This window comes from Hyperoodon ampullatus (assembly GCF_949752795.1).
Source record: "Hyperoodon ampullatus genome assembly, chromosome: 3".
Lineage (NCBI taxonomy): Eukaryota > Metazoa > Chordata > Mammalia > Artiodactyla > Ziphiidae > Hyperoodon > Hyperoodon ampullatus.
The window spans coordinates 140,377,258-140,404,133 of NC_136916.1; the positions used below are offsets into that span (position 1 = coordinate 140,377,258).

The window sequence follows — 26,876 nt, forward strand, 5'->3', positions numbered from 1 at the left end:
TTACAAAAGGCTCACTTTTTGTTGTTGTTGTAATAAACACTATACGTGTTAGCTATAATCACTGGCCAGAGAGAATTTCTCACCAGCATAATGAGAGAGGAAATGATTGAAGATCTCTGCAATCATGCTCATATACAAGGGTGGGAACACTATGGGCAGTTCTACAGTTGAAAACAGAGAATATATGTGAATTTATATTAACATAATTGGCATTCTTAGGAAGTTAAAACTGGCTGAACTGCGGTAGAAGCCCAAGTAATTATCACTAGCAGAGGCACAAATTTGGGGGTAATAATAATGATAAGAATAATGAAAACAAGACCACCAACAATACTAATGGCTAACATTTATTGATAGTTTACTACGTGCCAGGTATTGTTCTAAGTACTTTACATGTATTATCTCATTTAATCATGCCCGGATTCTATGGCATAGACATAAATTAGTAAACTGAGGCACAGAGAGGTTAAATGACTTGTTAGAAAGTGTCAGAGCCTGTACTCAAGCTCACTCTTTTACGCGGGCCTCTCACTGCGTGGCCTCTCCCGTTGCGGAGCACAGGCTCCGGACGCGCAGGCTCCGGACGCGCAGACTCAGTGGCCATGGCCCACGGGCCCAGCCGCTCCGCGGCATGTGGGATCCTCCCGGACCGGGGCACGAGCCCATGTCTCCTGCATCGGCAGGCGGACTCTCAACCACTGCACCACCAGGGAAGCCCTCAAGCTCACTCTTGACCCTGGCATCGGTGTTCTTAACACTAAGTTTTCAGAATTTTAAATTAAAAGGTTTTTAATTTACAGAATTATTCTTTCCACAATTAAAAAAAGAAAAACATGAATAATTATTTTTGGTCCTTTCCTCTTTTCAGGCATTTTCCATGTTACTTTTCAAGAAGACTTATCATTCAGTGTTGTAGATTTGGAAAAAAAAAAGTAGCATTAAGATCAATCTTTAACCATATCTCTGGATCTGCTGACCAGTTAAGAAGAGGTGCTATGTGAATTGATTTTTGTCTTACCAGAGTTTAATGCTTATGTTACGTGGACCATTGTTTTTACATGACAATATAATTGAAATCTACTACAGATATCCACATTAATTTATAACCCAAAGCTAGATTGTAACAATATAACTAATAAGGCAAAGGTGAGAAGTAAAATAATCTAGTGCCAGCTGGACATATGCGTGCAGTGCTTCTTTGTTTGGCTCAAAACACATTTCTTTTTCATTTAAAAGATTGACAGTCTTGAAATGTACGCTTCAAAAGCCAAAAAGTGATTAAGTCTTATCCAGGAGCTTGGCAAACAGGCAATAGTGGCTGCCACCATTGAGGTCCCCTGCTCAGGTCTCGGTGCGGGTTTTGGAGTCTCCTTCCTCTTTCCTGTCTACACAGTGAACTCAATTCAGGTGGTAAGTCTCGAACTAAGGGTCGTCTTCCTCTTTTTCTAAATCCATCTAAGATTATTTTCCACTCTTTGAAAAGTAACAAGAAAATAAATGTCAACCTAAAACCATTTTTCCTACTTTTTTCTGAAATTCGGGTTTATGCTTTTTTATTAAAGTCACGTATCTATTTGTAATGCTTATAATAATTTCAGATTTTAAGAGTTCCTGCTACCTTAACTACTTCCTTTGAGAGGTTTACAGCAAGAGGAGTTTATTTTATATTTTTATTCGTATTTACTCAGTAATCAAACTTCATCACTGAGAAACTTAGGGGACAAAGAGAGTACCCTAGTGTTCTATGGCAAAGGCTGCGGTCGGTGACATGGCCCATGGTTGGGTAACCTGGCAAGAAAGACCCCACCGTAACACAGCTGAGCAAAGGGACCAAGGGTTTGCTGCCACGAAGCGAAAAGTCTGCTTTTTTTAAACTGAGACTTGGCAGAGCGCGCGGCAACCCTGCACAGCACAGCTGCCGGAGAAAAAGACAGCGGGAGACTTGCTGCTCCGAGAGCAGGAAGTGTGATGCAGGCTTGGGACACAAAAACCGAAATCCCTTCTCAGCAGCGCCTCCCAAAGCCAGCCAGTGCTTTCCCTAGGAGAAGGCGCAGAGTCCCCAGACCCAGGCTGGCCGCACCCCATCTCCTTTCTCTTTCCTCCGCAGCGGCACACAGACGAGCACGTGAGCTCGGCAGCGCGTCCCAGCTGTGCCTCAGCTGACCGCCTCCTGATTGGCTGAGACAGACGTGGGCTGGGGTGGGGACTGGCCGCCTGCGTCGCTCGCCATTGGCTCTCAGGGAACCCGCCTCCCCCTCAGGTGAGGCGGGCTTGCGTGTGCGCGCCCTGTGCTCAGCGGGCGGGCGCGCCCCCGACACTCCCCCCCACCCCCCGCGCGCCTCCGCCTTTGCCCGCCCCCTGCCGCTGCCTCAGCTCCTCAGTGCACAGAGCCGCCTCGTCTGAGGGGACGCGAGGATTGCCCTCGCTGCCGCTTTCGCCAGTGCGTTGGGCCGGGCCCTGACAAACTGCCCCAGGGGAGGCTCTTCGGAGCCGGACCTGGACCCCTGCGATAGCCGTCTGATCTCCCGCCTCTGGTCTCACGAGGGGTTTCCCGCCTCGCACCCCCCACCTCTGGACGTGCCTTTCCTCCCCTCCCCGCGTGTGGAGGGAGCCAGCGCTTAGGCCGGAGCGAGCCTGGGGGCCGCGGGCAGTGAAGGCATCGCGGGGACCGATTCGCCATGGAGGGCGCCGGCGGCGCGAACGACAAGAAAAAGTAAGCCCACTCCCCCAGCCGGCCGCGTTCTCCGCCAGACCTCCCGCCTACCCGCCCGCCGCCGGGGGCTCGCGGGCCGGCCTCCGCGTTCCGGGGGGCCGCCTTTTTGTTTCTGCCTCTCTCCCCTCCCCTCTCTCTCCCCCCAGCCTCGCCGGCCGGGCTCCCCCACTGTCCACGTCGCCATCTTGTCGTGGGGGGTGGGAGACGCGTCGAAAGTGCTTTCAGGGGCCGGGGGCCGGGGGCTGGGCCCTGCTCGCCTCCCCTCCCGGCCGCCCGGGCCTCGCACCGCCCTCCTTACCCGCCTCAAACCCCCAGCCTGCCGCGTGCCCCACTCCGTGTGGACTTCCCCGAGCCTGAAAACCCCGGGAAGAGAAATGAGCCGCAGCTCGGTCGCCGCCGCTTGCACCCGAGCTTCCGCTCCTTCCCGCCCCCATCCTCTCAGGTTCCATTGAAAACTCGGCCCCGGGGCGGCCCCTGCACGCAGGTCCTGGCTTCCCTGTGGGCTCTGGGCCCTGGGTTTCCGACCCAGGGACTCGCGGGGTTGGATGCGATCTTGCCCCGCGGTTGTCCGGCCAGGCGTGTGTCTTTGCCTTTGTGCATTAGGGATTTGCCGCGATGGCCTGGGATGCTAACTTTTTAGTTTGCACGTGCAGGTTTGGTTTGGTTTGGTTTTAATCGCCTTGAAAAACTTGCCTAGAGCGAGAGTCGGAGTAACGGGAATTTAGGGGAATGGCAACATTTTAATGAGAACATAAGAATTGGATACTTTCTATCATCTGTCAAGAGAGCCCAGACTTTATAAGTGAATTATATGCTTCATTCATTCTTGGAAATATTTTAGTGAAAACGTAGCGGCTGGCTAAATTCAGGCAAACAGTTTTAATGAGATTGAAAGAAAAGTATATGATCAGAGCAAATGAAATGCAGCAGTAAAATGTTGCAAAGTTTTTGGACAGACCTGCCTCATTTTCCTGAAATTGAAGTATATTAAAATATACCCGAAGTAAATAATCATCCTGTTAGAACTTAATGCAAGTTTTAAAAACACCTTGAATTTTGAGTCTTAAGTGGTACATTTTAGGATTTAGGATTAAGAATTGTGAGTCCAACCAGTGGAATTAAGTGACCCACCTCCACTCCCACCTTTCGGTCCACTCTGGTATTTTAACCTTTGAGGAAATTATTTTAAGGAATTGAAGATTTATGGTAAGAGTTCTGGTTAGTAGGCTGGCTTTACTGTTAAGTCCTCCCCCTCGTCTGGGAGAGATTAACTGCCCTAATCAGTATCAGCAGAAGATAAACTTGTTTATATTCTTGCTATTTTGTGGATTCCTTTTTGGTCTTTATCTAATGGAATGATAAGTTTGCAGTTTGTATACACCAGAGAAAGCACGTATAAAATTCAAAAAGTGAGTAAACAGGTCTAGATTTCCATTCCAAGCGTTGCCAGGAATTAATTGCAATTAATTTTGCAGAAGTGATTACAAGGTTTTTGATGAAATGATGAGGCTGCTATATTGTAAACCTAAGGCACACCATCTCTATGTATTGCCAATATTCTGTCCTTATATGCTGAATCATATTTAATATTGTGCATGAAGTTATGCACCGGTCACTCCCTTTTTGTATGCAGTGTTCTACTTATTTCTCCTTTGTAGTTCATCAGTTGAGAGGAGCATAAGCAGCTTTAATATAAATGAGTTAATTAGCTACTGTGCTTCACTCCCAAGTCTAAACTAGTTCTTAGATTTTCCTCAGTCACATTTGTTATTTTCAAAATATTCTCATTTGAAAATTTAGCAAACTTGGATCAGATTTAATGTTTCTTAATACAGAGGTTCTTAAAACTGAAAAATTAAGTTAAACAATAAATGGTAGCTACACAACTTTTAGATGTTGTTTGTTAAAGATGTCTGTTTTTTTATCCTTTTCTAACTAATTTAAAACTTTTTGAAAAGATAACTGAAAGATTGAGGGGCAGAGATTTTTCTCCTTAGAATTTTTCCATTTTAAGTGAGCCTGTAGAGTGCAGGTGGGGAGACAAATTTGTCATTTTTAAAGGAGGGTTAGGAAATTCAAAACCTGAAGGATTGGAAAAAATCAGAACAGAGGTTGGGTATAGTTATAATAGATTTAACATAGGGAATTTCGTGTTGATTCCTTAATAGTAGGGATTGGACTTAATAGCACATTAATGTTGATTTTTAGATTTCAGTGGAATGTCAAGAGGTTCATTGTTCGCTTTCAGGTTTCAGGCCAGACTCCTTCAGTGTTTTCCAAAACATAGTTATTGGATCATTAAAGTAAAGTCTCAGAGAATGGACTTTTCTTAACTTCCTTCTTTAACTTTGGTCATTAAAAATCAAGAAGCTCTCATTTACTAGTAAACTTTTTTCTTGTTACAATTTTATTTTGATTTCCTCTTGAAACTCTTGAAGAGGTTGCCTGGTGGTTAAGAGCGTAAGATTTGAACCTGACACTTCTGAGTCTAGCCTTTTCACTTGTTAGCTTTGTGAGCTTGGGCAAGTTACTGAATGCTTGTGAGCCTATTTCCTCCTTTTGAAATGATGATAATAATAGCAACCATCTTAGTGGTTATTATGAAGATTAAATGTGATAATGCCTAGTGCTTGGTTTAAGGAGTCTTGGTAACATTATACACTTGAAAATAGGTGTTACCTGTTAAAGTTTTAGTTTAAACTTCCACAACACTTTAAAACTCTTTTTTGCAAGTCCTTCCAAATATTTCTTTGTGTTAGTTCCCCTTCTCCCCACTTTCTTTTCTGTATCTCCTAAAAATGAAAAGACTGTCATTGGATCCACAACTTTAAAGGGGATTCTTTTCAGTTAAAACAGTACATCCCTGGATTATGTTGGCATCTAGCATCAATTATTCTTGAGCATCTGATCTACTGTCTACCTTAGGCCCCCTTTTTCACATTTCCTTACCCCCTTGTTTCCTCCCCAAACAGGCTACTAAAAATTTACTCTGGACTTTAGAGACTAGAGTCATAAACACATATACTAGTCAGACAGTTTATTTTAGCAGGGTATGTGCAAGGCACTGCAGTCTTAGGAATGGCAGTAACTTAAAACATTTTTTTTTGTCTTGATGCCACAGTTTGGAGTAGACAATTTTATAAATATTAATCTTTGCTAAATATGATGACTTGATAAAATACTTGTGGTAAAACATATGAGCCTACATAGTAGAAAAACTGTCCTTTACTTATGAATTTCTCCAGAGGTAAGATCTTAGGCTTTTATCTCAAGGCAAGGCTTCAAGCCTGTACTATTTGTCTGATTTTTGTAGCTCGATTTGTATAAAATTTATATTAGTGCACTCTTCCATGTGTATGTGTTTACTGAATTATCATGTTGTTTTAGATTATGTGTGGTAGTTCATTCCTGCGGTCCACTGCAAAGCATTTTGTGCAGTTTAGATAACATCCAGTCTTTCTACCTATTGACTTCCATTGTCTTTGCAGCTCTAATGGTGTTTGGGCTCAAGGTAAAGATTTTGTGGTTACATTCTATTGTTTTATGTTAAGAATGGTGTATAGGAGGCTGAGGGGGATTAGTCTCGACTGATTTTTTTCAGAAGAACTCATAATAGTTTATTGTGTTTGGTGGTGAAATAAAAAACTTATCATGCATGGATGTTAAAGATTTGGGTTAGATTACTGTGCTTATTTATAGACATGTCCTCTTAAAATATAATTTTTAAAAATTTACATATTTAAAATACTATATTCTTTTCTTGTCTGAGATTGTTAACATAGGTCTGTTTTTCAAGTAGGAGAAAATAATCTGCCTTAAATGTGTTGTTGGATTAGTTTTCTATTAGGATATTGATTTTACTTCATAAGAAGAATGCTCTCTTTTTTTCTTGTTTCTTTCTCTCTTTTTTTTTTAAACACTGGGGCTAATTATCCAGTTGGTGGATTTTACCCAGCCTTCTGCTATTTGTGATGTATGTATGTATGTATGATATATGTGTTGTGTATGTTTTCTGCTTAACTAGAGGGTTAGAAAAAGAATTTGAAACTAGAATTTGAAACTAAGATAAGCCAATCTTCTTGTTGCTCAGTATTTTCGGTGAAAGTATAGTGATAATTTTTAAATCTACTATAGGCCTTGGAATTTTAAAGATAATTGTATCTGTGTCTCGGCGCATCAAAAATTAACTATTTTGTATGTGCATTGAGTTTTATATTAAAACTTGTATTTTCTGCAGTAAAAAGTAATAAACCCATATCTGTTTGCCAGACATGACCCTTTTAGGAAAATATAATGTATAAAATCTAAATCTATAAAAACAAACTTTAATGATTACCTCATGACTTTTTTTTCCTCCATAGCTCTTGAAGTGATTGTGGGTTTTTTTTAAGTTGTGGTTTTAAAAAACAACATAAAATTTCCCACCTTAACTATTAATAACTGTACGGTTCAGTAGTGTTACGTATATTCGCATTGTTGTGTAACCAATCTCCAGAGCTTTTTCACCTTGTAAATTTGAAGCTCTGTAACTATTAAACAACTACCTCCAATTTACCCTTCTCCCTACCCCCTGGCAACCATCATTCTACTTTGTTTCTATGCGTTTGACTACTAAATACCTCATATAAGTAGAATGATACAATTTTTGTCTTTCTGTGACTGGTTTATGTCACTTAGTATAATATCCTCAAGATTCACCCATGTTGTAGCATATGTGAAAATTTTCTTCCTTTTTAAGGCTCAATAATGTATATTAGATTTTGTTTATCCATTCATCTTTCGATGGACACTTAGATTGTGTTGACAAAAATAATCAATAGACGATCCATAATAGAAATAGGAAAGGGTTTTCTTTAAACCGAACTGAGGACTATAGCCCAGAAGACAGCCTCCCAGATTACTCTGAGAAACTGCTCTGGAGAAGCATGGTTTTAGCATAGTTTTATGTCTTGTCAGAACAAAAAAAACATCAAAAACAAGTCAGAGATACATTCCTTCAAGGTTTCAAAAAAAAAAGCAGATCAGCAAGCACACAGCTAGTATGGCCTTGGCACCTGGGATGGGAGTCTTATCATTGAAGGAGTACCAGCTTTGGCGTCCCAGAAAGGGAGGCATTTAATCTTTATTTTTAACATGGACATTCTTTACTTCTGGTCAGTGTGCCCTTTTCTGTAATAATTAAAGCAGATGTACAGTGTATATTTGGTAGGCCACAGTCTGTTCTAGTTAGCATAAAATTCAAGTTAACTTATGTATAAGCCAGAATGATTTCCCCACACCTCAACATGTGAACATTTCTTTTGTCAGTTGCTTCCACTTGTTGACTGTTGTGAATAGTGATTCTATGAACATGGGTATGCAAATATCTCGTTGAGATCTTGCTTTCAGTTATTTTGGATGTATACCCAGAAGTGGATTGCTGAATAATATGATAACTTAATTTTTTAAGGAACTGCCCATACTGTTTTCTATAGTGGCTGCACCATTTTACGTTTCACCAACGGTGCACACGGGTTCCTATTTCACCACATCCTTCCCAACACTTGTTATTTTCTGTTTTTATGGTAGTAGGCATCATAATAGATTTGTTGAAGTGGTTGTGTTTTTAAGGGTTAGTTTGTGAATAATTAACCAACTTAAAACTAACAGCAGAGAACAGTTGCCACTGGAAGCTTTATCAGAAGCGAGGTTAAGCAACTCTAAAATGAGAATTAAGTTTTTCTAGTGACTTAGAAAGATGTGATGTGCCAGTACTTCTTCAGAAAAATACTTACTGTTTAAAATGGTCTCTACCTGTTCTATTGTTGATAAAGTCCCATTTCATTAGTAACTTTGTTTTAAAGAACTTAAAACTATAATTGAAATGACTTATTTTTATAAAATAACTGTTCCCAAGATGTTATCTTTTAGTTGTTCTGGTGATCTCACCTGTTATTTATGCGTGTCTTCATTTAAAACTTTCACTTGGTTATAATATTAAACATAAAGATTATTTCCAAGTATGATTTTCAAAATTTATTGTTTTGTAAATGGGACAAAAATTAGTGATGGAACATAACTTACTGTAGTTTTTGTAGTTCTACCAGTTGTTTTGAAAGTCACGATATATTTAAAGTGTCTACTAGCTAATATTGCAGTTTTCACTCATTAGTGACAGTTCCCTGTGCTTCTCCACTTTTCCTAATAGTTGGTGAGAATTTCTTTTTCCAACTGAATAATAGTATGGTAAAAAATAAACAGAAGGTTTAAAGGCAGAACGTTTAAGTCTTTGAGTTGGAATATATTTTTGTTCTTATATATAGATCTTTTCTCGTGAATTCAGATGCTAAGCAAATTTATCTAAAGTGACCCCTTCCCCTTTTTTCAGTTATAAAATTGAAACATGTTTCAATGAGCAAGATCACAAATAGACTGAATTTGAAACTTGTGATGTAAAAGAGATTACTGGCATACAGTGACCTCTTAAGTATTTAAATGAATAAATGAACAAAATGAAAGGATAACTGAATGAACAAAGAAAGCAGAGGAAGATTTTAAGATTTTTAAAAGGATTTTTTGGAAGTCATTATTGCTCTTCTATGTTGCACTTTTGATAGGAATTTTTCTTATGCTGGGGCATCTCTTGTGCTACTTTAGAACTTTCTTGAATCTCGAATTTTAATTTTTCATCACTTAAAAACATTTATAGTATCTATTAAAACCAGGTCAGAAAACACTTTTGTTAATAAATATAGCTAGGTAACATGTACTGGCCTTGAAAAGATCTCAGTACCCTATTTTAAGGTATGTTAAAGGTTAGTGACTGCCAATTCTATGTATTTAGAACACCGAGTAAAAAGTTTACTAAGAGGCATGTATGGCTGGGGAAAATCAGCTAGGCAAATGTGGAAAATATCTTAACCCTTGTTTCATCTTTAGCAAACATTTCTTAAATCTACTCTAAACTTCCAGAAAGTTTGGACCAGTTTATATTCTCTAGCAGTATTTGAGAGTGCCCTTTTCTTGTACTTCATCATCATTAAAGTTTGTTTTTAATATGAAACACTGGGTTTGTAAGTGTATTAGGATTCTTTTTATTGCAAGTGATGAAACACAGCTCAAACTAGTTTGGGGGGTGTGGGCTGGGAGGCTGTTAGTAGCTCACACAATCTAGCTTTGGTTTAAGGGACAGTTAGACCCAGAGTCTTAAGTGATGTCCTTAAAGTGTAATCTCAGGCTTTCTCTTGAATATTACTTGGTTTATATTTTGCTTGATTTGCATGTTGGCCTCATTCTGCCATTGACAAGCTATTAATATGGTATGAATTATGGCCACTAAGCATTCCCATGTCTGCATCCATACAGTTTGTGATGATAAAAAAAAAAAAAAGAAAACTCCCTCTGTCTTCTAGTATCCACATATCAGTTTCTTGGATGAATGCCAGTTTCCCTGCTTGGACTATTCATTTCTAAATGTCAGTGGGGTTCCCTTATTACACGAGTCAAATGTCTTTTTGTAGATTATTTGATTGTCTTGATGTAGATTATTATTTATCTCCTTATACAGGACTCTTGATCAATACTGGGCTATAGGTTTTTGTTGCAAATCACCAGAATTCATATTCTGCAGAGTTCTCTATCAAGCCTAGTTGGTCTACAACTGTTCTTGCTGTGCCTTTGGGAAAGCTTAAAATCTCTTCTCTGGACTAAGGCTTTCATTTCTTTAAGAAAGATGTAGTAATGAATGATTAATGGCTAAGAGGTTTGGCTGTAGAGGCTGGCTGCTTACTTTTTCACTTAAGCTGTGTAATCTTGCACAAGTTGCTTTACCTCTCTAGATCTCACTTCGTTTATCCGTAAATTAGGGTAAGAGTAATTGCCTTATAGTATTGTTGTGAGGATAAAAGAGATATTAACCCATGTGGAACACTCATAACAGTTCTTGGCACAAAGTAAGGGCTTAATAAACTAGAAACCAATTGTATCCGTATTATTATTATATTTATTAAGTTGTTTTCAGAAGAGTTTCACTCCCTTGAAGTCTCATGGTATTATTTAGAATCCTTCAAACCTTCTTTAGGACAGTCTGACAAAGGCTGATGTCCTTTTGAGCCAAACCATCAGTGAACTTATAATAATATTAGAATAGTTGGTGGTGCTTTTCCTCTACATTGTTATTTTTCCATGAATGTCTGGCCTTTGAAAATTAAGTGAAGATACTTGTTTTTTTGTGTAGACAGGTTATTCTAAAATAATCATTTTCTACAGTGATAATAGTAAAGGAAGAAGAATATTCTCAAGGATATTTGTTTGGCTGTTACAGGATGGGAAATTAAGAAAGCCTACTTTTCCATGCTCTTTTGATGTCAGAACTTCATTAAATGTCTATTTAGTCTGTTTGCAGAGGAGAGTTGGAAATTGCCTACCTTTGCAGGTAACATAGCTAAAATGTTTAAATGAGTTATGTGTCAAATCAATAGAACCTTCATTGTGAATGGAGGAAGGGATATTTTCTTGGATAATATGAAGAAGTTGATTTATCTCAATGATTCAAAAAATTTTTTCAACCCTAGACCACTACTCTAGCACCTAACCACCATGGCCTGTAACATATTATTGCACATTCATTTATTCAGCAGATATTTGTGCATCTAATTTGTCAAGCAGAGCAGTGAATTGTTGATGGCTCAGGCCATAGTTGAACATTCAGTTTTTGGTGTTAATTGATTCATCCATTATGTGTTCCATCTTTTATTTTTTAGTACAGTGTGATTTTAAGTTTGAGGTTCTTGCAAAATAATTGACTTTAGGATTGAAATTTTTTTATTTATTTGTTTTATTTATTTTAATATCAACCATCACAGGAGTATCTTCTATAATTGTGTTTACATATTTGCCAGTCTGCTGTGAGAATTTTCTTAGACACACACAAAAAGCACTCTCACAAAACAGTCTATTCATTTTTGCAGCTTTAAATGTTAGAAAGTTCTTTATCCCAGTATTTCTCAACCCTGACTGATGTTTAGATCTCTTCTGGAGCAAAGTAATCCTGTGAACCTTTGAGATGTGCCCAGTGACCTCAATCTGTGTGTACCACGTTTAAAAATGTAACCCTGTTCCTTTTAGTGATCATTTGGTACCAATTTGATCATAAACAAATGCAACTTCAAACACAGAACGTTTCTAACAATGATAGAGATCTATATAGAGATCTTCTAGATGATCCATAACATGCTTTTTTCCTTTTCTTTTTCTTACATTGCCACCAAAATGAGAATAAGATTTAAAAATTCTTATAGCTTACCTTCAGCACTGCTTAACTCTATTGAGCAAACCCTGCCATGTTGTAACTCCCACTTATTACTCTCTGGAATTGCGTAAATTATGAAATCTGCCTTCTGTGTGACATCCTTTTCAAATATCTGAAGGTAGTTATCATGTCTCTTCCTTCTATTCCCAAGTAAAAACATCCTTAATTTCTTTAATCTTTTAATTTAAATTTAAAAATTATATGTTAAGCATCTGATGTGTGGAAAGGCATCGGCCGTATTAAATACAGAGGCATCATTCCTAGGTGGAATCTGAGAGCTGCCACTTAATAATAGTATTACTTATCCTCTTTTTATAGACAAAGAAATGGGATCAGAGGGTTACTTGAAATTTTATTTGGTAACATTGGATGGATTGGTGTAGGTGGAAAATCAAGACATTTGCTTCAGAAAAACTTCTCTTTTGTCATCGTTTCCAGAAACTTCATCATGGTCAGGGCTTAGAACTAAACAGGAAAAATCTTCAGGGTGTGATTTCTGTGTGTATACCTTCATTCCATGTGATTTTTTTCCTACTATATAAGAAAACTTGATTATTATAACTTACGTATCTTGTTATATTTAAGCAAATAATTAAGGATACATTTTTCTGAATATACACATGCATAAAGTTTAATGTCACTGACCTTGATTTCCAGTCTCAGTTCTACTACTATCGGAAAGCATATGATAAGGGAAACAGAAAGGCATTTACAAGCTGAGAGGGAGGTAATGCTAAGGGAGAAGAGTAGTAGAGTAGGTGATGTGATTTCGGGAAAGCCATTAACACACAGCTGTTACGGACAGTGAGTCTCAATCCTTTGATGTTTGTGGCATTCATAAGGAGTTTAAAAGGTGATTTATAAAAAATTATTTCAGAGAATTGAAAAAACGTCACACCATTATCACATTTTTCATTTGGTCGTCTTTAAAGCCTAATTATGCTCTGATCTTTTTGAGGAAAATACTGGTTTTTACTAAGCACATACTTTATTACTGGCTTGTCATTGAGTGGTACCTCTAGCTTTTTATTCCCTGCAATTGTACTTCGTTCTACATAGTATTGCCCAATCCACTCAGTTCAGTGTTCTGCCTGACAAACACAGTTATCATGGTATGTGTAGGTAGCTGCAGCTACAAATAAATTTTTCTCAGTTTTCAAATTTGCTGGCTAACCTGTTAAACTTCTGCTATAAGATCTGCTGATGTTTCTCAAATTTCTGTGGCTTAAGAATCACCTGGGTGTTTAATTAATATAAGGATTCCCAGGTACCCATCCGCAGAGGTTCTGATTTGGTAAATTTAGGATGGGACTCAGGAATCTGTAAACTTTACAAGCACCTATAAATGAAACACAAACCTTGAACAGCTAGGATTGCTCATCAGAATCATCTGGAAAATTCTTTTTTATTATTATTTTTTTAATTGGACTTCGTCTATTTTTTCTTCCAGTTTTCTTGAGATATAATTCACGTAAAGCACTGTGTAAGTTTAAGGTGGACAGCATAATGATTTGACTTATATACATCATGTAACGATTACCACAATAAGTTTTTCGAACATCCATCATTTCACATACATACAAAATTTTTAAAAAAGAAAAAAAGGTTTTTCTTGTGATGAGAACTCTTAGGATTTACTCTCTTACAAACTTTCATATATAACATACAGCAGTGCCAATTTATTAATCATGTTGTACACAGAAGACTGTATTTTAAACTGACCTGCCAAGCCTACAAGTTGAATTTCCAGGATTGGGATCTAGGTACAAACATCTGGGGGGAAAAGTTTTATTGGTGATTGTGATGCAGACCACAGGTCAACCATTGATTAATTTTGTGTAAGTCCATATTGTATTTTATTGTTACTGAGTTCTAAGTATGTGGCTATGTTAATGTCTTAGAATCTGGATATGTTTTCTCTGTTTGTAAAGCATTTGGGCAGATTTTTAAAGAGAAGGTATTTAGTAGACAAATTTTGAGTGTTGATGAACAGTCTTTTACTTCTCTGGGCATTTTTGAAGGACACATAATGAAGTATTTTCTTAGAGCAGAGGGGTAATGCTAATTTATTAGCATTGCAGATTCTCAGGCCCCATCCAGCCCTTCAAATTGGAAACTCCGATTGTGAGGGAAGCTAAAGTTTGAGAACCTCCATCTTAGAGTAATAGCTTCACATTTTTAAAATTTATCTAGTACTTTATATATTGTAAGGGATCAAAGATTTTTTGAGAGGCTCAATACCAATTCTGAACTGAGGGAGTTGATTTTTAAATCACTAGTTAAGAATAATCTAAAAACAAAAGCATATTCTTTTTCCAAACAGAACTTCAATATACACAATCATTAAACAGATGTAAATCTATTAGCTAATTAATTTAATTAGTGCATAGATAGAATATTTACATATTAATGCTATCTCAGATGTGATACAGATTTCATTTTCAGAATGTACCCTCTAATTTAAAAGTGATTCTATTTTCCCCCTATTTATTTTACTGCAACATTAGAAAATCGAGTGTTAAAACTAAGCATTTTTGTGAGGTTGTTGGAAAGTGAATAATCCATCTTTCTCTAATTGTGGACATTTAAGAGATCTTAAGTTAGTAAGTTAGTAAGATAATTATCATCTAAACCAAGAAATTTTTAAGCTGCTTTCAAAAATAATACAAGTATATGTATTTTTTTTTTTTTTTTTTTTTTTTTGCGGTACGCGGGCCTCTCACTGTTGTGGCCTCTCCCATTGCGGAGCACAGGCTCCGGACGCGCAGGCTCAGCGGCCATGGCTCACGGGCCCAGCCGCTCCGTGGCACGTGGGATCTTCCCGGACCGGGGCACAAACCCGTGTCCCCTGCATCGGCAGGCGGACTCTCAACCACTGCGCCACCAGGGAAGCCCAGTATATGTATTCTTAATATTTTTTGTTATAAACCATTTCACCTGGCTTTTGGAATTTCAAATTAATTACGAAATGATGAATTTTCAAAATCTGAAAATTAGATTACAATGAGAAACTGAAAATACTGAATTATATTGCTTACTCAGTTTTACTTTCCATTCCCTGGAAAAAATATGATTGCTCTTGCTTTATTCCAAAATGAAGAAAAAATTTAACTTGTTTTCAGTTAGTCTTTTTGGAAAACAAGTTTAAAAGATGACTACTTCTTTCAGATTTTTCTGTCAAGTGCAGGTGCACTGATAGTGTCAGTGTTAGTTCAGTGGTGGATTTTCTTAAAGAACAAAATAATCTGTGATCCTGCCATCTTGAAACTGCTATTGTTAACATGTGTAAACTTTGCTAACCCTTTATATATTGTATCTTTCTGGTTTTATCTGTGCATTCATAAGTTATACATTTATTTATATACATAAATATGCATTACATAGACACAGAGAGAAATGGATTCATACTCAAATTTTGTTGTAGAGCCTGCTGTTTTTGCATACTACTGTGTTGTAACATCTTATATAAGTACAGATTAATTTTTGTAGACTTCGCCTTGTCTCCTAAAATTTTATGTTACTTGGTTTTGTGGGAAGATTATTTCTATGGCTAATGTTCTGTCAGTTAGGGGTTGACCCAGGTAACGACTATTGAATGAAGACAAGAAACAAAGACATATTTGTCCTAGAATATAAGCTCCATGGGGGTAGGAACTTGGTCTGTTTTGTTTATTGTACTATGTCCCATGCTGAGAACAGCATCTGTCTTATAGGAGATGACCAAGAAACATTTGTGGAATAAATGAATACATTCTCTAACATGAGTATCCTAAAGGTTCATTTTTAAATTTATTGATTAGAATTCAAAGACATTTTTCTGGAGAAATTAATTATAAATAATAGCTAGCTAACTGTCCTGAAAATTTAATTTGAAATGTCAAATTTTTGTTGATTTGTCCATTAAGAGGGATTTTTAAAAATTAAACATTATCTGAAGTATTCTGGTTTTGCAGCAATTAGCAGATGGAAAATATAACAACAGATCCTATTTATGATGAGAATACTCCTAATAATAAATACAAAATACTTGTCTAAGGCTAACCCCCCTTGGGAAAAAAAGCCAGTAAGATTAGAAATCAACTTACTGAAAACTTTTGTGTCTTATGATAATAATTACAACACTTTCTAGGAAAAGATTATAGAAAATAAAAGGAATCAACTGTCATGTTTCCAGCTGGACTAGGAAGACATAAATGCGATAAAGGTATTGATTTAATTGGTTAACAACATTAACTATAACTCATGCATTTTCCTGACATAGATTGCAGTGATAGGGGAAGTAATCTTAAACTTCAAGCTTCTTTTTAGCAGATAGGTATTCTAGTTTCTCAGCTCTCTCCCTATGCTCTAAATCGCTTCTCTGTCAAGATCACTTACTCTCCTTGGTGATGGTATCGGTGCTATTCACTGTTACACCGCTTGGTGAATTTTTTTTATTTTTAGCTTTTTTTTTTTTTCCATCCTAACATCTAGTATGGTTACTTATATTTGAAAGTGCATATCCAGATAATTGCAGTAAATCCAAATAGTATGCCTTGTTCCCAGTACTGACATTGTTATGCTGTTTAACTATGATTGTAATCTATAGGATCACAGGAATGCTGGTGAATCACAAATTCAGTGATACCAAAAAAGAATGTTGAAGGGGCAGTTAACCTTCCATGGACCGAAGTTAAAGTCAAATAGCAGATTTGGGCCAAATACTTGAAGCCACTTACGCACATGCCTACTAAGAACACAAAAATGAACGAGGCAGTCTCCTGCCTCCAGGAAGCTTTAAGGACTGTAGAGGAACATAAATATAGCAAAATAACCAGAGTGGTCGGATCTAGGGGAGAGGAGCAGCTTTTGGAAGACAAAACAGAGACAAAGTAATGATGGAATTGAATCTTGAAAGTTTCTCACATAAATTTACCAAGTTACATATTGAGAAGGATACCCCAGCAGAGAGAGTGGAGTGAGTGAGCCATAAATGAATAAAATACTATGCTTTTGCGTAACTACAATGTGGCCGAAGAAATGTGGGAAATGATGAGGATGAAGAGATGGGCAGGAAACTAGCTAAAGGAGGGTTTCATCTGAAAATAATTAGACTTTGTTCTGTGTACCTTTGATGGGATTTTAAGCAGGACATAATATCAGAGTTCTTAGTTTGGAAGTATCATTGTGGTAGTAATTTGAGGGCGAAATTGAATGAAAATGATGGTGCAGATTAGTTCAGTCAGTGGTTCCTAAATCTCACTGTGTATCATATACATTTTGGGAGTTTTAAAAAACCCAGATTTGGGGGCCCTACTTCAGATCTACTGAATCAGATTTACAAGGTAAGGCCCAGAAGTCTGAAATATTGACTGTCCCCAAGTAATTACAATGCAGCTAGATCAGCATTTGGGAATATCTCATTAGGTAACTATTTCAGTAGACCAAGTGGGAGGCTGGTTATGCTCCATGAGGGCTGTTCTGCTTATCACTATATTCCTAGTACTTACACAGTGCATGGTACTTGATAAATGCTCAATAAATATCTACTGAATGAATAGTTCTTGAATGAAGATGGTTATTCTGAGGTTCAGGAAGGCCACTTCCCATCTAGTGTTTTGGTTCTCTAAAGAGTTATGATAATTAAATGAGCTAATACATTAAAGCATTATATTTATGTGAAAGCAATACACAGTGCCTAGCACATAGTAAGTGCTCAATAAATGTTAGAAGGGGGAAAATTCTCTTCATCTTTTCTCTCATGGTACTTTGTGTAAATAGGTATCTTGGCAATTGGTTTATGCCTGACCAGAGCTCCTGAAGTAAGTATGCAGATTGGTTTTACTTTGGGGAACTGGATGTTAAGCTAATAAAAAAACAGCAACAATAGTGAGCTTAATATGTTCAAATTAAGTACAGAGATGCTCCTCTGCACAAATTAAAAATAAAGTCTAGTGGGAGTATATGAGTTGATTAGATTACTGATTCTCTCCCCTTAGTGGCTGGCAGTACCCATTAAAGGGTGCTTTGCCTTGAACAGGTAGTCGGTGGGGCACAAAGGATTGCCATTGTTAGATGCCTTTCAGTTAGAATTTTGGATTTATAAGCAGACTCCAGGAAAGAGCCTGGACATGAGTTCCTCTGAATAGCTTAGGGTCAGGTCCTAAATTCCAAAGCCAACCCCTATACCTCTCTTTTATGTCTTTGGAGATGTAAAGTAGACCAATTTTCAACTTTATAATAATGGCCTGGACTTATAAATACTTACCTTGGTTATTAAAATGAGTTTCTGAGAGGCAGCATAGTCTAGTGTTAATAGCATGGTTTCTAGAGCCAGACTGCTTAAGTTTGAATATAGGCTTACCATTTATTAACTGTGTAAATGGGTAAACTATTTATCCAGGTTCCATTATCTGTAATATGGTGATGATATAATGATTTAAATAAGTTAATAGGTGAAAAACGTTTAGAATACCACTGTGTACATAGTACGCACCATGTGTAGATGTTTAGATTTAAAGCTGCAGGCCAAAATGCCAACTAAAGAATGAAAATTTCCTTGGAATTTCCTCTGACCTGAGACATTAAGAAGTACAGAGCAGTTAAAACAATGAGATATACAAATTTCATCTCTCAGCTTGGCAAAAATTAAAACAATAAAAAAGACCCATAATATATATTACCACAGAACACATGGGCAAATAAATACACATTCATGGGTTGGCAGAGACAAAAACGGAAACAGATCTTTTTGGAAAGGATAACTTAAATGCCACATCCTTTAGATCATGGAATTTCACTTCAGAATGTCTATCTTATAGAAATACACAAGAAGTGCAAAACAACAACAACTTATACCTTCAAGGCCAGAAAGAATTTTTAAAGCTGCAAATAATAGAGCTGAGAGATTTTTTAAAAATTTATACCTTAACTTTATTAGAAATGTCTGATCATCTGTTAACATTTCGAATGATTATGATCTAACTTCAGTTCTTAAAGTCGCCAATATTTACAATTAGGAATGCCAACAGGCTTTTCTTGTGCAATTAGTAGACAACACAGATGAATTAACATATATGCAATTATTTTGTGTTCTTATTAATCTGAAGAATAATAGCCTTTCTCTGTAAAATGGCTATTGCTTATTCATGAACTCTGTACACAAGAAGCTTAATAAGACAGCAGCTCTAAATGCATTTCCTATACAAAATCATATGAAGATATAACTACTAGCTTCTTGTCCAGTACTGTATGCTAAATAATAATGAAATAGTAAGTATGTGAAAACTATAGTACCACAAAGATTAAGCTATACTGCTAGTTTACTCAAACATTGATTCTAAAATGGTCATGGAAATGGGTAAGCAAACTATTCAAAAGACAGAATTTTTACTGTACTCTTGACTGATTTCTAGTGTGACTATCTTTACTTGATCTGTACTTAATAAACACAACATAGATGGAATTGGTAATTTAGAGAATAACAGTGCCCTTATTTGCATGCTAAAAATCTGCCTGTTCTGGTCTACAAAACTTTTATTGTGCCATCTAAATAGTAAGTAATAAATAGTACAGGATTCATCTTTGTGGGACCTAGATTCCATGCTCTACCAGAAATAATTTGTGGTCAATAGTACTGTAATTCTGTGGGGTATGAACTGATAAAAAGAGCCTTCCTGTGAGTAGACAAGAAGCTGGGCAGTTTAGATGCTAAAACTATTAAGAATTTTGGAAGTTTTAGCTTTAAGCTGAGAAATGTTTTAAGAGCTCCTGTAGTCACGTGTGAAGAACATCAGATAAATTTCTTCATTAAATCTTTATTACAGGTCTCCTGATTGCTTTATGTCTAGATTGATTATGAATAGAAGACATACTGATTTTCATCACCTTCTTCATCTAATTTAGGTTTGTCAACTCTTGAGATATCATATTACTTGTTTTATTGAGGCTTACTTTTTTTTCCAAAATCCTGGCTCATGCTCAAATTCTTATTCTCACAGTCTTCACTAGCTTAAATATATTATCCTTTAAATGTTCTATCCAAGCTCACATTTCTAATGGATTTGTCTTATAAAACGTGGTTGCCATATCTTGGACATTCATTATCTTCAAAGTTCTGAACAATACAACTATTTCAGCATGGTTAGCTTGATCCGATGCCCTTTAAAAGCATATAGCATGTAATATAAGGATTTAAGTTTTTCACCAGGTGTTTCAGTTGGGTAGTAATTTGTTGGTAGCTTAGATTTGGTTGAGTAATTAAAAGAAAGAGGGCTTAGTAAATCTGATGAAAGTTGCTGATTAAATTCTGATCACCTGCACTAATTGTGGCATTTGAACCAATATTCAGGTTTATCATGAGATCATTGATCATCACTGTTTTTTTGGTGATTTTACTTGAACCAGACAGGAATCTGTTTCCCACTCCACTGCTGCCTCTTACCTGCCAATTCAAAAGGGAAAAGAAGTGAGAGAAACAGTATCTGAGAGGCTAGGGCCAATAGGGACACACTAGATGTCTCCCCCACCCCCAGGAACTTCAGTATATGTATAAGATAGGTTTTAAAAATTTTTATTATTGTACATTTTAAAGTTCAAATTTAATACATTTACTTAAAATCAATGAGAACAATGAAGTTCTAATGCAAATAAAAAATGAAGTTGTAGACTGAGGACACTTGGATTTTCATGTTAGACTTATAGCATAGAATATATTTTTGTGTTTTTTAAAAATTCTACAGCATTGAGAAAATCCTGATCACATAGATCAGTAGTTATAAGTAGTAATAATTTTTAATAGCTCACCTTCAATCTCAAGGTATTCAAGTTAAATTGATCTAGTTGCTTGAATTGAAATTTTTGTATCAAAGTTCACTAATAATAGCAAATGTTCACATTCCTTATTAAAGTATAAAAGTCAGATGAGCACACAAACTTGAGCAAGTGCTAAAACTATATCATCACTATTGTCAAAACACCGCTGCTGGAATTTCACTTTGTAATTATACAGCATAACAGGAGCATACTCTGAGAATGAAGAGCCTTGCTTGTTTTTGAGAATGTTACTTCTATGATTGAACCTCATAACTTTGTAGATCATTGGAGGGAGGAGAGATTTAAGGTGGAGACAGTCATGTGCTTAATTCACAGAATATAAGGAAGATTAAGTGAAATAATGCTGGCAAGGTTCTTAGCACAGTGCTAAGTGCTCAATAAATGGTAATGGCTATTTTCAACATTTAATAAATAATTGATTTAATTGGATTAGGTTGAGGGTCATAGGAGAGCAGCTGAGTATTTGAGGTAGAAGCAGTATTCTCCATTAAGAAGATAAAGCCTTGTGGAAGAGCAGAGACTTAAGTAAAAAAAAAAAAACCACCTGTGTTGAAATCCTGTCTGCTACTGCATGGCTATTTTTAACCTACTGAATCCCAGTTTCCTCATCCGTAAAATAGGGATAATATTTAACCTGTTTACAGGTTGTTATGAGAGAACTAGTACAGGATAGTGTTTGACACATAGTAGGTTTTAATAAACAATAGCTATTAAAGAAGAAGCTAAGGATAGAACCAGGTTAGCCTTGTTTACCTTCAGCTGGGTCAGGAGGAATAGGTAGTGCTACACAGTGAAGCAAAGGAAGATGGCTCTGCTTGGATGACTTATGAAAATCTTTCTGACTGATTTTATTCTTGGAAGAGTTCCCTAAAGACGTATGATTATATTGACACCCTTATTAGTTTTTCTTAAACTGTTCTCTTAAATTCTTAGTATTATGCCACATCATTTTTTTCTTCCATATGCCTGCATTTATTTGGTACCTTTTGTGCCAGTAATACTGAATAGATAAGGGGTTGCTAAAGGAGTAAGCAAGCTGAAAACAGTAGCTGATTATAGATGCTGATATAAATTCCTGTAGCTCATAGTCAGTATTGCTCATGTGGTAGCATATAGGGTAAAAAGTCTCTAAGTTGAGACTACTTTTGAATGGCTATGAAAGTGCAGTCTTAGATGTACAGGCTACTTTTAAGATTTTGGCCAATCAAAAACATCCTCTCCAATTTGATGTGCCAGGGAGGAAACACTTGCTTTGGACAGGTGTGAAGCTTCACCTTAGACTTCTTGTGAGAGTTCCTTTTGTCTGCAGTAATCCAAAAATTTGTGTAGCTGTCTTTAAAAAAATACATTTATGTAGTAGGATAAATCGCTATATAATTTAACTACATGGCATCTTCTTATCCTTTCATGGTAAGCAGAAAAATGTAAAATGAGTTTTATTCAAGCAAACGCAAACTAACGTATTCTGTCTTTTTTCTCTCCTCCTCCTCTTTTGTTAAATAGGATAAGTTCTGAACGTCGAAAAGAGAAGTCTAGAGATGCAGCCAGATCTCGACGAAGTAAAGAGTCTGAAGTTTTTTATGAGCTTGCTCATCAGTTGCCACTTCCCCATAATGTGAGCTCACATCTTGATAAGGCTTCTGTTATGAGGCTTACCATCAGCTATTTGCGTGTGAGGAAACTTCTGGATGCTGGTGAGTTGTTTTACAAGGACATGATAGGTCTAAAAATTAGAAATCAGAAGTAATTGGAAATTACTTTTAGAAGGTGGTCATACTCTCACTTCTTTTGTAACATGATATCCTTTTTATTGCCTGCTTTTAAAGCTTCATTCAGGAATTTTAAGATATTGGCCTCCCTCCCCCTTTTTCTCTTGCTGCACTTACCTACCTACCTACCTACCTGTATCTATCTTACTTTTAATGACATGACCCTTCTCTTTTCAGTGGTTTGCCTTGCTTCATTAGTTTAAATAATCATTAAAAGCCCCTGGCAAATCTAATTTTAGTCTTCCTGTCCTCTGGCCTTGACTGTTTTGTGTTAAAATAATGACAGGAGAAAAAATTTAAATATATAGAAAAAATATATGCTGCATGTATTAAATAAAGTATCTGGGGAAAACTTTATAAAAACATCTGAATATTACTAGCATTTAAGTATAACTTTTTAACTAATTATTTTTTCCTTCTTGTGCTTTTTTTAGGTGATTTGGATATTGAAGATGAAATGAAGGCACAGATGAATTGCTTTTATTTGAAAGCCTTGGATGGTTTTGTTATGGTTCTCACAGATGATGGTGACATGATTTACATTTCTGATAATGTGAACAAGTACATGGGATTAACTCAGGTAAAATACCCACATATTAAGAGCCCTTCTATATGTATTTAAGATTTTATGTTATAGGTCTAATTTTTTTTTTTAATGTTTTTACAGTTTGAACTAACCGGACACAGTGTGTTTGATTTTACTCATCCGTGTGACCATGAGGAAATGAGAGAAATGCTTACACACAGAAATGGTGAGAAGAAAAGTTTATTGTTCGATTTATTGTGACAGGTGGTTTTACCTAATTGGATACTGTCACTAATTTAAAAATTTTGCTGTTGTAACCTAAGGCCAAACCTCATTTCATGCTTAATAAAATGTTACTCTATTCTTTGTTAAGTCCATGTTATTCTATTTTTTAGGAATTTCTTAAAAATACCTAAATTTTAAAAAAAGCCCACCTAATCCATAAATAATTATACAAATATAAGAATTGATGAAATGGAAAAATAAATAAAAATCAGGACCAAGGAAGTTAATTTAGAATGTAACTTTAAGGCAAGGGCAAGTCATAATACAAATAATAGGATTTTAGACAGTTATTAAAGTTGAGGTGCCAGTTCGGGTTCAAGCTTCTAAATGCCCAAGAAAAAGAAAAAGTTTACCCAATTTTAAAGAGCATAACTGCTGTCTGACCCCTCAGGTTGTTCACAATAATTTGAGACTATGCAGTTCAGTTAGAAAGTATTACATTATGGATGCCTCCACATTAGCAGTAACAAAAAAGACCTGCTCGGACCTTTAACTCAGGAATGAATTGTTAAAAATAATCAAATGTTTGGGGGCTTCCCTGGTGGCGTAGTGGTTGAGAGTCCGCCTGCCGATGCAGGGGACGCGGTTCGTGCCCCAGTCTGGGAAGATCCCACGTGCCGCGGAGCGGCTGGGCCCGTGAGCCATGGCCGCTGAGCCTGCGCGTCCGGAGCCTGTGCTCCGCAGCAGGAGAGGCCACAATAGTGAGAGGCCCGCATATCGCAAAAAAAAAAAAAAAAAAAAATCAAATGTTTCACGATTTGGGAGAAAAGTACCTTGTGAACTACCAAAAACTGAATTAAAGTCTTTTCACACCTGTGACTTTTTTTTTTTTTTTTTGCGGTACGCGGGCCTCTCACTGTTGTGGCCTCTCCCGTTGCGGAGCACAGGCTCCCGACGCGCAGGCTCAGCGGTCATGGCTCACGGGCCCAGCCGCTCTGTGGCACGTGGGATCTTCCCGGACCGGGGCACGAACCTGTGTCCCCTGCATTGGCAGGTGGACTCTCAACCACTGCACCACCAGGGAAGCCCACACTTGTGCCTTCTTAAACAGAGTATATGGATCATAATTTGATCTTTCTTTCATGACTCAAAAGTTACCACACTGAAAATTTGTCATTTTGCTCTGTGGTTGCTCTTTGCAGCTCTCCCATTTAAGTGTAAGTTTGTTTGCTTCCACATTAAACAACCTCATTTATATTTCTTTGTTAATCATTTTTTATGGTTTTCTGTTTAATCTCACCTCATTTATACTACTAGTTAACATTTATTGAGAGATTACTCTGTGCCAGGACACTGTTTTCTGAATTTTATGTGCTTTAACTCCTTTAAAAACCCTGTGAGGTTAACTATTTCTATTTTACTGAGGAAACTGAGTTACAGAGTTATTGAATAACTGGCTGAAGATTACTTGGTTAATAAACAGCAGAGTAAGGGTTAAACTAAGGTAGACTGGCTCAAGTCCACACTCCGTAGTACTTTAGAGCTCTTTTCATGTTCACCAACTCTCACTACATTCTACTGCCATTTCTCACCTTGGAGCCCTCTTCAGTTATTTAATTTCATGCCGTGTTCTTACTGTGAACTTGGAAAGCAAATGAATACTTTTTAGAATTCTGTGTAAAGGAGGAGTAAATATACTCTAAGCAAGGACCTAAGTGGGCTGTTGATGAGTTTAATATAGTGTTTACACTTTGAGGTTTGTATTGGCAGCTCAGTGCTTCCCTTGGGCTAGACTATAAATGCATTGATATATGGAAGTCTTGATTTGGTAATGATGCTAATGCATTATTCTAAATCAGATATAGTCTACTTATTATAGCTTAAATGTATGTTTTTAACCAAATTTTTTTTTTTTTTTTTTGCGGTACGCGGGCCTCTCACTGTTGTGGCCTCTCCCGTCCGGAGCACAGGCTCCGGACGCGCAGACTCAGCGGTCATGGCTCACGGGCCCAGCCGCTCTGTGGCATGTGGGATTTTCCCAGACCGGGGCACGAACCCGTGTCCCCTGCATCGGCAGGCCGACTCTCAACCACTGCGCCACCAGGGAAGCCCAAGCAAATGTTTTTTTAAAGCACATGAACATTCAAAGCACACGTGCTCTCTTATTATAATAAATCTGTCATTTAATTATGAACATTTAAAAAAATCATTCCTAATGTTAATGAATTTTTGATATTTTGTTGGGAAAGAAAAATGCAGATTTTCACTTTTAGCAAAGTGGGGCTGCTGCAATGCATCACACTAAGAGCCTGTGGTATTGTTTATACAGCATAGTCCTATTTCATTTAAATTCTAAAAATAAAATTTAGAGTTCATTAAATTATTATAAAATATTTATTTTTATAGGGCTAAAAACTTAGTTGTTTAAAAACTTTTTTTCATTAGGAAAATGCTAGTACTTTTCACTTACCATAGTTTTTAAATTTATTAATATCTTCATGTCCCAGTTCAAAGGCTTTGGGTTCCCAAAGGTCAGTCCAATTCAAGTTTAGATTTTGAAGGACTGAAAATACCCCAGAGAATTTACATGTGGATCTCTGCTGCTACCACAACGCCCACCCCCAACACACACACATCCCTAATACCATCACCAAGACCATTATGGTTCTTGTGGTGTCTTTTTAAAATCCACTTTCAAATGCTTCTAGGGAGGGCAAATTCAGTCCTATTTAAGTAAACTCAAATAACTTGCATCAGCACCAAGACTGCCCCAACTTGCCTATATTCCATAATTGTGAGTATGAACTAGAACTCTTCTTTCTCAAGAGTCCAGTATTTCTAGCTAAGCAGCCTAAATTTAAACATATTATCTTGTTTCTTTTCCACATGTTACTTTTCTTTCAATATACTAGCCTTAAAATCTCTAGGTCTTTTTAAAAAAGTTCTCTTCTCCCTTATTTCCATTAATCTTTGAGTTTTTATAGATTCTACCTCTTCATTTGTCTTTTGTCACCCTTCTTTTCACTTCTACTGCCTGCTGCTCAGCCCCTCATTACCATCATTGTATTCTAATTCTAACATATCATATATATTGATGCTAGATTAATGTTCCTGAAGTTCCTATTGTGCTTCCCAACTCAAAATTTTTAGAAGCTGCATTTTGTATATTTAAGGCTGGACTCCTCATTGTGGCATCCATGGCCCTCTGTAGTCATAGCCCTAACCATCCCTTCTAAGTTTGTCTCATTACTCCTCTGCATGTACTTTATATTATAGTCAAACTGGACTATGCACTGTTTCCCAGATATGTGCTGTTTTTTCTCACCTCTGTTTTTCGTTCTCTTCCTTCTGTCTGGAATACTCTTCTTATTCATCTCTACTTACTGAAATTCTAATCTCTATTTTTCTAAGAAGGACTTTTTGGTTTCCCCTTGACTAGATTTCCCCTTGACTAGAAGTTATCTTCTAATCTCTCTCTGTACTCCTTTAAAGAGTTCTTGTAAGCCTTGGGCGCTTACTCTACATCGTATTGTTGTCATT

General features: G+C 37.0%; 1 protein-coding gene across 2 annotated transcripts in view; it reads left to right on the plus strand.

Annotated features, from left to right (window-relative positions):
• Nucleotides 1-2,678: 2,678 nt before the first annotated feature.
• HIF1A (hypoxia inducible factor 1 subunit alpha) overlaps nucleotides 2,679-26,876 on the plus strand; it is a gene marked incomplete at both ends in the record, with an annotated part of 42,395 nt that continues 18,197 nt past the window's right edge. For both annotated transcript variants that reach the window (XM_079700510.1, XM_079700511.1), the window contains 4 exons: nucleotides 2,679-2,713; nucleotides 22,320-22,510; nucleotides 23,020-23,165; nucleotides 23,253-23,337. In XM_079700510.1, the coding sequence (XP_079556636.1) occupies nucleotides 2,679-2,713; nucleotides 22,320-22,510; nucleotides 23,020-23,165; nucleotides 23,253-23,337 (457 nt within the window). The remainder of the gene's footprint in view (nucleotides 2,714-22,319; nucleotides 22,511-23,019; nucleotides 23,166-23,252; nucleotides 23,338-26,876) is intronic.